Source organism: Triticum aestivum, chromosome 6D (assembly GCF_018294505.1).
Source record: "Triticum aestivum cultivar Chinese Spring chromosome 6D, IWGSC CS RefSeq v2.1, whole genome shotgun sequence".
In the NCBI taxonomy this organism is placed as follows: Eukaryota; Viridiplantae; Streptophyta; class Magnoliopsida; order Poales; family Poaceae; genus Triticum; species Triticum aestivum.
This window is the reverse complement of record NC_057811.1, coordinates 465,066,510-465,082,084: the sequence shown is the minus strand read 5'-3', so window position 1 is coordinate 465,082,084 and position 15,575 is coordinate 465,066,510. Positions and strand designations below refer to the sequence as shown.

The following is a 15,575-nucleotide window of genomic DNA, read 5'->3' as shown; positions in this document are numbered from 1 at the left end:
ACGGAACGCCGTTAAGCTATCGGGTTCGGTTTTGGATCCGATAACCCGTTAACAGCCCGAACCAATGGGGATTTTCCACGTGTAAAATCATCATTGGCTGGAGGAAACACGTCTCGGCTCACTGTTTGGACAGATGTCATCCACTCATTGGACCGAAGGCACCTATGATATGTCGACATGTGGCATGGCCCAACAGAGGCCCATTCCTATGAAAAGGCCGATCCGTTGGACTTGGTCAAAAGGTGGCGGGCTGGCCCACAGAAAGCCTGTTAACGGCCTGTTCGCATATAGCCCATTTACAGCGCACTAACCCAGGGCCCGTTACGACCCACCGGAATTAGGCCCAGTAGCGTCATCTGGGCCGTCCAATATGATTCCATCCCATTTTAACTTCCGGCCCATGTATGGCCCATGATGTCGTTCGGCCCATATGAGGCCCTTTGTAACTCTTGGCCCATTAACGGCCCGTGGTGAAACTGGCCCGTAATGAACAGTGTATCCCTTTATACCCATTAACGGCCCGTTATTCCATTGGGCCATTTCAAGCCCATGTTATCTTTTGGCCTTCTCAAGGCCCATTTATTCTTGGGTTCATTTCCAGCATTCGGTTACTTACGGCCCGTTACTGTCATTTTCTGCTTGTGGGCCAAATTCAGCCCGTTGTTACAGTCGGCCCGTTTATGGCCCGTTAATACGTTGATCCGTTTTCATAGCGTCATCAAATATGGCCTATTAACGGCGACCCGTTATGGTCGGCCCAACTCTAGCCCGTTTACGGCCATAATGCGGTCTGTTATTGGCCCATGTTTGGCCAATCAATCATACGGCCCATATAAGGCCCATTGATGATACGGCCCGTGGAAGGCCCATTGTGTCTATGGTTCGTAGAAGGGCCATTGTGTCTACAGCCCATAGAAGACCCATTGTTTCTATGGCCCGTAGAAGGGCCATTGTTTATACGGCCCGTAGGAGGCCCAGTGTCACTACAGTAAATATGTAGCCCATGGTTATTGTGGCCTAGTTTTAAAAAATAGGTTATTGCGGCCACTAGCAAACCGCGGAAAAGGAACTGCACTGGCTACAAGCAAACAAATAAACAAGACAACAAGGAAATAAATAGAGTGAAATGCGCCACTAGTCCATGAACTCAACTTGATTGCACGCTTTAGTCCAAGAACTCGAGAAGTGATCAGATTTGGTCCGCAAACTCGTTGATTTGATCAAATAATTTCAAAACCGGTCTGACCAGGAAAAAACCGGCCACGTGGATGCCATGTCATTGATCCTTTGAGTGCTTGTGAATTCACTATTTTTATAGGGTTTTATTTGCAAATTGGTCGGGTTTTTTTTCTCATAGACCATGCTAATTGAGGGCGTTTGGAGTGAAAAAGTATTAAAATTGTGTTGCCCAAGACTTGAACCTTGGCCGTTCCGAACAGGCAACACATCACCAACCACTGGAATAACACAAAGTTTGCAGACTAACACGGTGCCGAGTATATATATTTACGCTGAATCAGGAGAAAAAAATAAATATTAAAACGTGTGTCCTGTAGTATTTGAACACAGGCAGTCTGGGTTAGAAGTTGGCTTCTAGACCAATACACCATGACGTAATTTATGTTCAAATAGGTAGGCTACTATATATATCTTCACGTAATCATTGTTAAATATGTATATAAAATCAGTGGGTTTCAGAGAATATCAAAGTAATATGTATAAATCTTGACGACAATACAAAACCTCACATTCAATATACACTCACACTACAGAAAATATATAGAACATGACTTCAATGATTCGTAGTTTTTAAAAAATTCAAATGAGCACATAGTTCTAAAACCATCCAACACATCATTCTGTAACCCGTTTGAAAAAGTATTACAAGCAAGTTGCACATACTTGCACTTATTCCATAGTTTTTAAACAGTGACAACACGTAGTTCTAAAAGCTTCCAAAACATAGTTCTGAAACCATTTGAAATTGCATTACAAGCAGGTTGCACATACTTGCACTTAAACATTTTACTTATTTCTGTAGAGCAACTGATACTATCTTGAGTGATCATAGGGATTACGTCACATTAAAACCATACAAAATATATAGATCAACTTATAAATAGTTAAAACTATTCTTACTTCCTCCTCCATGACCTCAACTACAAAAGTCCTACTACATTGTGTGGGAATCAACTCAGGATTGCCCTCCTCGGATACAATGTTCTGCAAAACAGTATAAAGAAGAAACGATGACCAACAATAACAATAATAACAATAGTAACAAAAATATTATTATATAGTTTTCTTTACCTCTACCACAGAAGGATCACCAACATTGTCATCATCATTTGTCCTCCTTTGTGGTTCCAACTTGAGTTCGGGATGTAATTCAGGGAATGAAGGCCTCTTGTGATTAGGATCCCTACAAAAGCTGCAATGCATCTTCACACCATGCTTGCTAAGTCTCGTCCCTTCCTCCTTCTCCGATGGGTGCTCTCTCCTTTTGTTTGATTTCCTCCCAGCTTCCTTTTCATACAAAGGTGCTCCCACATCCCTACCATGTGTCTTTTCCCAGAAAGATTTATCCCTTACTGGCCAAACAGTATTTTCATATGCTTTCATGTACCTTTCTCTTGTATAGAAACTAGCTATCTGGGTTTCTGGCTTTATTCTCTCTTTTCTCATGCAGGAAATGGCATGCGAACATGGAATGGCCGTTAGTTGCCATCTTCTGCAATCACAAGTTTTTTCATTCATCTTCACCTCATAGGTGTTATCTTTGCTCTTCACTTCGTATACTCTTTGGCCAGAAGGATAAGTAAAACAATCACTAGCATAGTCCTCATTTTTACGCATCTTGTCCACGATTTTGGGGCAAATGTTGCCAGTCCATTTGTTCTCACAAGTGTTTGCATAATCATACATCCTGTGCATAATCTGGCCCCTAATCTTTTCCCACATATTCATGATTGGAAGCTCTCTTGCACATAGTATATATCTGCGTCAACATGTAATACAAAGCATGATCAAGAGGACTCCAAAAACTACACAAACATATACTCAGTAGCTAACATACAAGTTGCAGAAGAATTTGTCAAAACAAACCAGTATGCAAAGAATTAATTTTAAACATATTTTTGAAACTTATAAAATTCTGAAATTATTAGCAAAAATATTAGACATATGTGGTTCTGTTATCTATTTTTTCTCAAGATTTTATCATGCTCCAATAACTCTGGTGATTTGTACGACAACAACAACAACAACAAAACTACATTATTGAGAACACGTAATACAATCATTCGGTAACTTACTTGTTGAACACTTCACAATGATTATTGAGGAGTGTGTCACTCTTACAGAAACAATCAAAGAAAGCCCTACACCATTGGTTTGGTGGGTGCTTATCAAGCCATGCATATGCTTCAGGACTCAGAGCCTTCAATTTGTCCATTTTTCTTTCATATTGTGGCTTGTTACTAGATCTTGCACAAGCCCAAAGTTGATTCTTCAAAACTTCCCCATTGTGAATCGTGTTAAAGTTTTGGTAGAGATGTCTTACACAAAATCTATGTTCACTGTCTGGAAATTCTTCCTGCACTGCAAGTATCAGCCCTTTCTGCTTATCTGACATAAGAGTAAAGGCTGCCGTGTGGTCGTGGATGTTCAGGTCATGCTTCAAAGTGTTCATGAACCATTTCCAATTGTTTTTGCACTCTACATCTACCACAGCCATGGCAATTGGGAAGATACAATCATTAGGGTCAATACCTATTGCTGTCAACATAACACCACCATGCCTTGTCTTCAAGTGACAACCATCAAAGAAAAGAATTGGCCTGCAACCCTCCAGAAAGCCCCTCTTGCATGCATGAAGAGAAAAGTACATAGTTTCAAACAAACCATTTGCATCCAAATTAAGAAAGACACTGCTCCCAGGGTTTGATCTCCTAATCTCTTCCGCATAATCCCAAAGAAAATTATATTGCTTCTCCTCGTCTCCTCTGATAATAGCCATTGCTCTCTTCTTTGCCCTTTTGCAGCTTCATTCTGCCAGGAGCCAAATTGTAGTCCTTTTGCACCTTATTGCCAAATGACTTTGCATCAATGTTCTCATTGTCTCTTATTTCTTCCACATATTTTTTGGCAAGATAGGGAGCAGTCATTGCCTTGATAGCCCACTCTCTGCTACATGTGTGCTCATTAACATATCTCTTCACAAGCAAGCTCTTGGACCTGTCTTCTGTCACATACAAATACCAGGGGCAACCTTCAGCACAGACCACCTCAACCCTGGTTCTACAATTTCTAGTCTTGTGCAAAGCCACTCTATTCTTTATGCTATACTCAGATATTGCTTCTCTCAACTACTCAACTGTTGAAAAAGTCATTCCAATCTTGAACTCCAGGTCTGCCATGTCATGTTCAGCAAAAGAATTGAACTTAAAATTGAAGTTCTTGTCGTCTGAATCTGGAAGAAGCAACTCCTCATCAGAATCTTCCTTTTTTACTTTTCTTCTTCTTCTTCCTCTTGTCCTTACCATCCTCATTTACTTCAACTACTTTTTTGCCTTTGCTAGTAATCATTGCATCTATGACATCATGGTGCACAAATGCAGCAAAGATGTCATCATCCCCATCTAATGGGTCATTGTCACTATCAAAGAAATCTGCATCTGAATCCAACCGGTCGCTGTCATCAGACTCTTCATCCTCTAGTTTCTTAAATTTCTGCAATCTCTGCAACCTTTTCTCTTCTGTCCGCAACCTGCCCTGATCTTCCTGCAACATGTCCTCTCCTACAATGCTCTCAGGATTGACCCCCTCACCTACAATGGGCTGCAAAACAGTATAAAAAATGGCGACAAACTCTAACAAGACAAACAACAGTAACACAATATCATTATAGAGTTTTCTTTACCTCTAAAACCTTTTCTTCTATGGCAACCTCATCACATATGTTAACATGAATTTCAAACATTTGATCGACGTAAAGTATTATGCTGTTGCAGTTCTTCGGTACTGTACTCATCATCTTCTGAAGATCATCATCACACTACACATAGAAAAGTCCTTCAGTAATACTTCTCGCAGGCATGAGCAAATATATCTTGTACTTTTCACTATCAGGGTAACCGAGTCGCTCTAAAAAATCAACAAGCCACAAAATAGACATGTCCTCTGCCTCACAATAATCGAAAAAATCAACTCTGTCATCCAAATATGTCCTATTGCTTCCCGAGCCACAGAAAAAGCCATTGTGATGTACCTCCAGGGTGAACAAACCATAATCAATTTCTACATTCCACGACAAACAAGAAAACATAGATCACATATTCAGTTCAAATAAAAAATCCGCACTACAATTATATGCATCCTCTCTCTGATCTAACGTCCAGTCATCATGATTTCTCACATAGCTAGCATGATTTGCCCAGAAGCTAATAAACGTATTTGTGCAAAGCAAGCAAGCAAGCGCACAGCTTGACAGTGTTCGCATGTCTAGCCGTGTATTGTTATAAGTATAAGTGACTCTCGCCTGCACTAGCTCTGATGGATTGGATCGACTCGGTGAGATCAACTCTCCTGGCCAGAACACACACGAACTCTGTCTCTCTCCGGGACAACGGAAGAAGATACATACCATATGAGGGTGCGGGGGCGCTCCGTTCGCGCAGCCGCGGCGCCATCTGCGGCTAGACGGCGTCGAGAGGACGACCGCCGTGGTCGTTTGCGGAGGTGCGTCGTCCTAACCTGCTTGTCACAGAAGGCAGACGAAACCATGGAACGCTACGATCTAGCAACTAACAAGGCAACAGTCAAGCGAAACAGAAGGAAAGGGATCGCATGATTGAAAACCGATCTGGAGGGATCTTCTGTTTTTTTTTCTCTCTCCGGATTCTATGTACATATGCAGTAGGCTGAAATTTATTGCGCGTGTGCGGTGTAGGTGTGGTGGTCACTGAGGCAATCAAAATTCCGGTCGACCCAAGTTCAAGTACTGGGCGATGCAAGGTTTTATTTAATACTTTTTCAGTCCATATACGCCCTTAGGATGGTTTGTAAAAAAATCGGTCAATTTGTAGATACACCCCTGTAAAAATAGTGAACTTATGAGTGGTCAACGGAACGATGACATGGCATCCGCGTGGCCGGTTTTTTACTCTCGGGCCGGTTTTGGCCTTATTTGATCAAATCAACGAGTTTGCGGACCAAATTCGATCACTTCTTGAGTTGTTGGCCTAAAGCAAGCAAATTATGCTAGGGTATTATGGCTCTTACACATATTACATCCACTGGGCATCAAAGTTCGCCACCAGTGCAAATATAGGGAACAAAGCAGCATATAAACGCCGCAGCAAAACAATTCCAGAACTGAAACCACTTCAGAAGAGCTCAAGAAACAATATCCTGGGTATGCATAATTCTGGCAAGATGCTTAGCAAGCTTATTAACTTTCTCTTATTTGGCGCTTAAATCCTCCAGCGCTTGCTATTGCACAAGAAAGTATGCATCTGAATTCTGCAGGGACTTCCTCAGTCCTTCGGCTTCTTGCCGCAGCACAGCTGACTGATGCCTTTCAGCTTGTAGCTAAGACTGAAGAAGCCGAAGTGATCCAGGCAGCGAGTTCAAAGAGCTTGTGCCAGCGGTACTGGCCAGTAACTCGAACACTACATCAACGCAGGACTGTGGGGTTTTCCCACTGTCTACAAGATCGTTTTTATCACCTTTCTTGGAGACCAACAGGGTTGTCTCACTATCTTGAACCTTATCTGCTTTACTTTCTCTACCATTGCATAGTGGGGTGCTCTTCTCCAATATTTTGTTTGCATACTACAAGAGAAACAAGCAGACACATCACATGTTTAGCATGTAGTATACAAAACTCATTTTGGTAAACCGGTTCAGTAGTAAGGTGGATAGGATAACAACATGAAACAAACATATATCTATGTACTATGGTCACTGTATTGTCCATATCATTCTAGTTTATGTTGCCTAATCAAGATAGAGACACGTTTCAACTCATATATTTTTAAGACACAGCAGCATAGACAGAATATACGTGTGAGAAACTACACAACATTGGCAACACTTGTAATGTGCATCACATGAGAACATAATTGTTTATACAACTGAAATTGAAATCAACATAGAGCAAGAAGTTAGAACAGCAATCAAGTTAAAGAAATAGATTTAAAACATACCTGTTGCGCCATTGGAGTTTCAATTGGATCCTTCAAATTCGAAAGTAGTTGGTATGAGTAAATACAGTGATGCAACAGCAAATGAGTATGGACCATAGCTACGGAATCTGACATGAGAACAGTTGCTCTTCTGCTTTAAACGTGGAGTTTGGGTCGGCTGTGCTGGTCTTCGTGCTTTAGGCACTGCAGTTGCTTTACAAACTGCTCGTATGGGGGTGCTCTATGGTGGACATTGTGCTTTGTCAACTAGAAGTGGGTTACTATCCGCTAGTGGACTGGTCATCTGTCTCTGAATCCTCCTCTGAGGAGCGCCCTGTAACCATCGAGGTATATGCTTCAACAGGTACCATTGCCTGCTCTGAAGACCTTTTTTTCACTCCAGATGTTTCCATAACCAGCTCAAATGGCTGATACACATGAAGAGTAGTTCAATATACACAGATTGTCAACAAATGTAATACGTAATGAAAAAAAAGATGGCATGAGATAATTCACATATATGATGCCTGGCTACATGGCGGTGCATAATTCACATATATGATAACTGGCTAAAAAACATGGCATTGCATAATTCACATATCTGATATAGAAAGCAAACAGGAGGCATTCACACAAAGCATGTATAATCTAAGCAGATGGCATGGCAATGCAAGACACCTTATGCATGATATGAGCAATATAACCCTGCCAAGTTAGAACATGCACCTCGGGGGGGGGGGGATACGACTGGTCATGTGTCTCTAAATCCTCCTCTGAGGAGCTATCTGTAACCAGCAAGAAATCTGCATCGACAGGTAGCACTGACTGCTCAGAAGACCTTGTTTTTACTCCATATTTTCCCATGATCAACTCAAATGGCTGATGCACAGGAAGAGTAGATGAATGTATAAACATTGTTGACAAATGGAACACATTATAAAAAAATGGCACGATAAAATTCACATATACGATGACTGGCTAAACAGGATGGCATTGCATGATTCACGTATATGATGCCTGGCTAAAGAGTGGCCTTGGCGTGCTAAACTTACGTATACAAAATGAGGCCCTTCTGCTCAAAATGCTGCACAAGTTCTACAACCGTCATGACATCCCGTGGGTAAACCTCATCCGACACACTTACTACAATGGCCTTGTCCCACACGCAGCTAAGCCCTCTGGATCATTCTGGTGGAAGGAGCTCATTAAACTCATGCCTACATATCGTGGGGTTACAACTGTACAAGTCAACTTTGGTGATACGGCTCTATTCTGGAAAGACATGTGGAATAACTCCATCTACACCACGTCCTTCCCTCGAGCGTTCTCCTTTGCTGCCAATGAACATATTTCAGTTCAACAGTTTCTGGCAACCACGGATATGGCTGCAACCTTTCGCCTACCGCTATCCATGCAAGCCCACGACGAGCTACGACAAATTCAGCGGGAGGTCTCTCATTTCACTCTGGACGGCTCAAAAGATCAGTGGATTTGTACTTGGGGAGCCCAAATATTCAAGACCTCTGCCTATTACACCTTTGTCTTCCGGGATGTACAGGCCCATGAGGGGTTCAGATGGCTTTGGAAGGCCAAATCCATCCCAAAAATCAAAGTGTTTGGCTCGTTCCTGCTCTCTGACAGACTCAATACACGTAACATGCTGAACAGACGACACTACAATATTGGCAACAACCTAGATCGTCTTCTTTGCAACCAACACGTTGAGGAGACGGTTGAACATCTATTCTTTCGTTGCACCTTTAGTCGAACACGCTGGCACCTCTTGGGGATCCATTGGCCGCTGCAGGGCAATAGGTTGGATATGATTTCACACCTAAAAATGAGGCATGGGCGCAAGATGATCATGGATATCTTCCTGGTGGCTGCCTGGAGCCTCTGGAAGGAACGAAACAACAACTACTTTCGACATGTGACCCCCACGGTCGCCTCCTGGAGGACACGCATCAAAAAGGATTTCTCTGATATTAGCCATAGGCTACCACCACATAAGAAACATTTAGTGGCCACGATTCTTACTGCTTTTCTCTAGCCACCCCCACCCCATTGTAACCCCCCCATGTAACCCCCCCTTTCCCCCTCTCATGTAAATACCATGTAACACCACCCATTTATATATATATATATATATGTAGTAGGAAACTCTCCTACTGTCTAAATTTTCAAAAAAGAAGAAGATGGCATTGCATAATTCCCATATGCTCCATCCGTTCCTAAATATTCTCTTTTTAGAGATTTCAAATGGACTACCACATACGGATGTATATAGACATATTTTAGAGTGTAGATTCACCCATTTTGCTTCGTATGTAGTCACTTGTTGAAATCTCTAAAAAGACAAATATTTAGGAACGGTGGGAGTATGATATAGAAACCAAACATGTGGCATTCACACAAAGCAAATCTAAACTAAGCTGATGACATATAAGATGTATAATGTAAGCAATGCGAGGCACCATATGCATGATATGACCAACAGCAGCATGCCAGGTTAGAGCAAACACCTCAGGTGGTAAAATGAGTGGTAGGCTCCCTCTGAATCCCCATCTAAACAGTTATCTTCCTCCGGAATACAATCTGGAATGGCGGGAGGGGGGACCCACTTCGCCCACCATGGAGCGGCGTCTGCACGACATTATATTCCCATACAACGGTCTTCTCTTTTTCTCTACTTGTTCAGTATGATTGTGTACAATATCTGACATGCATAATAAAAAAACAGTTAGATTTTATAAGGCCTAAGGGGTGCATGCAAAAATCAAGACTGATGGTAGCAAACGAGTGTGGATGGATCCAAAACTAATGATAGCAGGTAGATTATAGCTTCAGTTTAAAAAGATAGACAATGGATCATCTATTGTTTGTTGCCCACCCAACATGAACCACATAGAAGACCCCAGATCAACCAGATAGTAGACAAATACTATTCGTTGCTGCCTCGATATGAGACCCACGGGCATTTTAAAACTCAAGTTTGAACGATAAACACTACTAGGAAAAGGGCTATAGATGGAATGGCCACTAATGGCGCACCAGACATGTGGTGCGCCATTGCTATATAGCAGTGGCGCACCATGTGCTGGTGCGCCATTAGTGTGAAAGACACTAATGGCGCACCAGACACACGGTGCGCCATTAGTAACAATTTTTTTTATTTTTCCAAACATACTAATGGTGCACCAGGGCACAGTGCGCCATTACTAGTTCTAACTAGTAATGGCGCACCAGCCACATAGTGCGCCACTACTATATTTTTTTTATTTTTTATTTTTTTGCAAAACTACTAATGGCGCACCAGAGAACAGTGCGCCATTACTAGTGTTCCCTGGTGCGCCATTAGTGTCTTTTTTTTGCAAAACTACTAATGGCGCACTACTAATGGCACACGTTAAGAGCCTTCATTTCTCGATTGTATTTCATGGCCACTTTTTGAACTCATGAATATTTTAAAATTTCATGGACACTCGATCTCGATCCCCCTCCATCTCGATCGCTATCCCACCTCGCCAGATCCGGTCCCCCTCGCCGCCGAGCAGCCCCCGCACCCTCTACCCCGCTCCACCGGCCGCCGTCGCCGACCCCCCGCACCCTCCCCCGCTCCACCGCCGCCGACGACCCCCCGCACCCTCCCCGGCCCGCTCCACCGTCACAAATGAATGCAACTAAAATTGCAAAAAAAAACAAATTTGATTATATTTTCAAATAATAAATTTGATGATTTTTTTCATATTCATAAATATTATTACTGTTTTTATAAAAAATTATTACTGTTTCATATTCATATTCATTTTCTAAAAAATTATTATATGCAACAAAAAATAATAATAAAGAAAATATTACTAATGGCGCACCTCTGGCTGGTGCGCCATTGCTATATAAAAAAAAGTTTACTAATGGCGCACCGATCGTGGGTGCGCCATTGCTATATAAACAAACATTCTAATGGCGCACCGCTTCGTGGTGCGCCATTAGGAAGCTTCCCCCCACAATAAAATCCCCAATCTCTCACATTTCTCTCTAATCCCTCCCCTGCCTCATCTCACCCGCACCCGACCACCATCGACCACCACCGCCCCCGTGCTCGCCGTCCCCGGCCGTGCTCGCTGACCCCGCCGTCAACCTCGTATTCGCCGTCCAACACCGCGCGGCCTGCCCAGGAGGACCGCCTCCATCTTCCGCTTCTTCACCCCCCGGCGTGAGCTCGGCGGCGACAAGGAGTGGCGACCGCAACGACCCCGTCGCCGGCATGATTCTACCCCGCCGGACTCCACTCCCGCCGCCCCCGCGCCCCCGCGCCCCCACCACTTCAGCCGGCCGGCGCCGTGTACGCCCTCGACTGCAGGTGAGCCCCTCCCCTCCACTTCCTTCTTCTTCTTCTTCCTCTTGCCCTCAACCTCCGCTCTGAGTCTCGACTGCTGTGCAGGGCCCGTCCATCTCCGGTGAGCTCACCACATCGCGCGAGCTCAACGACCGCTGTGCAGGGCACCACCACGCAGGTGACCCTCCGAATGTCAAAATTTCAACATTTTGATAGAGTACAATTGTTACAGTATAGTCAGAATTGTGTATGATTGTGCCTAAAGTAGATAATAGTGGACTTTAGGATTTTTAGAGGCAATACTAGTGAATTTCAGTTAACTCCTTACAGTTCAGTTAGGTACAGAAAAATTTAGTTAGGTACAGTTACAGAAAAATCCAGTTAGGCTTTTTTAGAGGCAATACTAGTGGATTTTAGGTATCTATTTGCTTGTCCTTCAAATAGGGGCAAGACTGTTACAGAAAAATTACTAAATACAGTTAGCTACTGTCAAAAAATTCAGTTAGGTACAGTTAGAATCAGTTAGGTACAGTTAGGTACAGTTAGCTACTGTCAGGCTTGTTAGATTAATCTTCAGTTTACTTGACTTTTGAGCCGCTGTATCTGAAGGGAGGGAGACAGGGAGTGATGTAGTTGTGCAGCTGCTTGCTGCTGAACCCTAATTAGTTTGTTTGGCTTATGTATAAGACCATAGGGCACACCTCAATTGGAACCACAGCTGCACTAGAGCAATTATGTTTCAGAATGCCCAATCATGTTCTCCAAGTGCACCAAGTGCAAGTGCACTAGGATTTTAGAACCACAGCTGCACTAGGATTTGGTGGTGGTGACTGAATGCAAGTGCACCAAGTTATAAGGGTCCATAAGCAGTGTTGTCATCAGGTCCAGACATAAGCTCCTGTAGTAAGTAGCTTTTGGTTTTATCTTTGTAGGATAACTGGTTCTTGTAGTTTGCTGTAGGTTTCTCTTAATGGAAATAGGAGGGGTAAACCCTTCCTTGATAAAAATTAAAGTGTCTGGTTTGTCGATTGCAGAACTGAACTTCTCTTTGAGAACGTGTACTCTGTGCTCTTGACATTTGCGCTTAAAGTTCTGAGAAAATCCACATGGTCTTTCATTTCTGTTGCATTGTTTTATCTATATGGTCTTTCATTTCAGAGTTACACTTATATCATATTAATCATTGACAAATCCACATGCTTAATCAATCGAGTAGTAAGTTGTTTAGGCTTGGCCATTTCCACTCATTGTAGATAGATAGAGTTACACTTTTGTTACATTGCGTTATCTTTCTGTAGAGTAGTAATGCTCCACTGCCATTGGTACTACTTGTGATGCTGACAGCAAGTCTGTAATACTGAAATTTTGTCAACATGTGATGCTGCTGCTGTACCCCGAGAGGCCCTTGAGTTTGCTGGAATGTCGATTAACTTCCGTTCCGGCAAATTCGGGTACTCCATATGTCCTATTTTCAGCAAAGGTCATGCTGAAATTTTCCATGAATTTTAGCATGACTTTTCCATGAAATAGGACATATGGGGTACTTGTGACTAATGCATGGGTCGGGGTCTTAGTACTTAATTAAGTAGGAACCACTCATCCTAACCATTTGCTCTCAAAATTACCACTTCACTTCTTACTACTGAAAATCTTAGACCATCGCCATTCACCAATTGCTCAAACCAGTTCGAAGGGCGTGTTTTCACCACACTGTGGATTATCTTATTGGACCCAACAGAGATGATGTAGTTTTGAATTATGAACATAGGAAATGTCATCATCGGACGACGAAAGTCTCCCGGGGGAGTGCGACTGGTGCCACGACGGTCGAGGTCTGTGCGACAGGCCTCACCTGGACGATGATCGGCGCTTCCGCATTAAGCTCGAGGAGACCTTCGAAGTTGAAACGGTACGCAACGACGACAAGTGTTTTTTTCATAATTAAGCATGACTTCAACTATTTCAACGTGTAATTTCATCTTTTACAATTCGAGTATAGTTTATCCCATGCCATGCAAGACGCTATGTCTTGGAGAGGATGGCTTTTGAAGATCATGAAAATTTTGAAACGAAGAAAATTCACCTAAGGACACATCATGAGGTGGATTTTGAAGTAAATCCGTATAATGCTGAGAGCGTAACCCATTTTGGTTGCAAAAATTGGGAAGGATTTTGCAAGATGTATGGTTTTGATGAGGGTATGCTTGTCACCATGGATCTTGGTGATCCTGACACCGACCATGACAATATGGACATTTGGGTCCTTGTTGATACGCCTCCAGTTCTACCGCTATGTGAGTTTCTCAAACATAGTTAATTATTAACTAATTTATATTGTTTATTTCAAAATAGTTGACAACTTATTTCCATTGACAGCTTATTTTGATTGTTCAAAAAATGTGCGGAACATGGTAGACAAAACCCACTACACCGATGGCTCCGAGTTAACTTATCAGGAGAAAAATCATCTGGTCAGATTTTGTACTGATCTTGAGAATTACAATATCTACAATCAAACTCCTCAACATTATGGTCAATACGTGCCACTAGTGCACGTGTTGAACTACGGTAACTACCATGGAGATACCCTGGTAAGATTTTTTACTATTACGGCATCCGTGCATCTTTTGCATACTTCTAAAACTAGTACATCATTGCTAACTATGAAGTTATTACTATGTTTTTCAACAGAGAATCCCTGAGGATTGTGTGCCTCATTTGATGTATCAGAATGGCAGCCTTCGTGTTTTCAACTTATATCCAGGTCATCCTAGGAATCTCAACTGTCCATACCGGATTTCTAGAAGAAGTGGAGACATGCTAATCAGAGAATGGAAAAAATGTATGGACAGTCGTAAAGAGGTTCTTGGAAGCAAAAGGTAGCGCCGCGCAAGAATTGGAGACAGGATGATCTCCATTCTCCATAATGGAGTGTCAGGGTCTATATTGTTTTATGCTATTTTACCTTAAATAGGATATTTAGGTCCTGCCTAATATTGATGATCATGTGCTAAGAACAATTAAGTAGGGTTGGTTCGATGACTATCAGGATGATGATCGTATGACTTGTTATTAATAACGAGTAGAAGTTGTATGATGATGATTAGTAGGACTTGTTAGGATTAGTATTACTTTCGACAAACTCGCTACTCGCGGTCTCGAGACTTGTAATGTTCTATCTTTGTTCGGTCTTTTGAATTCGGAGACTAATATGATGAATTGTATTCGGAGACTAATCTTCTATTGTATTTGATGAATTTGCTGTTGCTGTGTGGTGCTGTTTATATTCTGTCCAATAATATATTTTGTAATCTATGCAAATATCAGAAAAGAAAAAAATCCCTAATATACATACTAATGGCGCATCACCCCAACGTGCGCCATTAGTATGCCAATGGATACTAATGGCGCATCACCCCGCAGTGCGCCATTAGTATGGGAAAGCACATGGGTAAATATGGCCCCTGGGAGGCATACTAATGGCGCACCGTGGCCTATACTAATGGCGCACTGCCTGGTGCGCCATTAGTATACCAGATACTAGTGGCGCACCAGTGGTGCGCCATTAGTAAAAAATACTAGTGGCGTGGTACTAGTGGCGCACCAGTAGTGCGCCATTAGTAGGCAAAACTGGTGCGCCACTAGTAGGCCTTTTCCTAGTAGTGAAAGTAGCAGGTAATAATAACCGATGTATAACATAAGGAAACACGAAAGACTGCGACCTCTCTTCCGGAACTGTGTAGTCCTCAGGTTCATCTGCTCAGTCGATGATGGTAAAGCAGTTGGCGTGGCTGCCGGCAACGGGGAAGATGATCTGAGGCGGCGAAAGAAAGTCTGCAGGGGGATCTCTGCTGTAGTGAACGCTTCTGTCGATGGTGCACCTCAGGTGGGGTGGATGACGGCACGGCAGGAGCAGGACATAACACACAAAGTTTTCTTTGATGCCTAGCTGAAAATAAAGTAAATCTGTAAGGGCTCCTTAGAATTGGAGGATTCTATAAACGCAGGGACAGGAAAAACACAGGAATAGGATAGGAATGCACGTGCAAAAT

The 15,575-nt window shown here is 42.7% G+C and overlaps 2 protein-coding genes across 2 annotated transcripts; both read right to left on the bottom strand.

Moving 5' to 3' along the window:
- Positions 1-1,871: 1,871 nt before the first annotated feature.
- Positions 1,872-2,985, bottom strand: LOC123142025 (uncharacterized). The gene is made up of 2 exons (XM_044561060.1): positions 2,311-2,985; positions 1,872-2,223 (listed from the first exon to the last, which is right to left on the bottom strand). The coding sequence occupies exons 1-2, from the start codon at positions 2,965-2,967 to the stop codon at positions 2,080-2,082; spliced, it is 801 nt and encodes a 266-aa protein (XP_044416995.1). The 5' UTR covers positions 2,968-2,985; the 3' UTR covers positions 1,872-2,079.
- Positions 2,986-3,355: 370 nt separating this feature from the next.
- LOC123142024 (uncharacterized) lies at positions 3,356-5,079 on the bottom strand. The gene is made up of 2 exons (XM_044561058.1): positions 4,922-5,079; positions 3,356-4,839 (listed from the first exon to the last, which is right to left on the bottom strand). Exons 1-2 carry the CDS (start codon positions 5,033-5,035, stop codon positions 4,492-4,494), a joined length of 462 nt encoding a protein of 153 aa, XP_044416993.1. The 5' UTR covers positions 5,036-5,079; the 3' UTR covers positions 3,356-4,491.
- Positions 5,080-15,575: the final 10,496 nt, after the last annotated feature.

Coding starts and splice junctions, on each gene's coding strand:
- LOC123142024 (XM_044561058.1), bottom strand. CDS start 5,035: ATGATGAGTACAGTACCGAAGAACTGCAACAGCATAATACTTTACGTC. Junction 4,840..4,921: donor TAGAAGAAAAGGTTTTAGAG/GTAAAGAAAACT, acceptor ACTGTTTTGCAG/CCCATTGTAGGTGAGGGGGT.
- LOC123142025 (XM_044561060.1), bottom strand. CDS start 2,967: ATGAATATGTGGGAAAAGATTAGGGGCCAGATTATGCACAGGATGTAT. Junction 2,224..2,310: donor GTGATCCTTCTGTGGTAGAG/GTAAAGAAAACT, acceptor ACTGTTTTGCAG/AACATTGTATCCGAGGAGGG.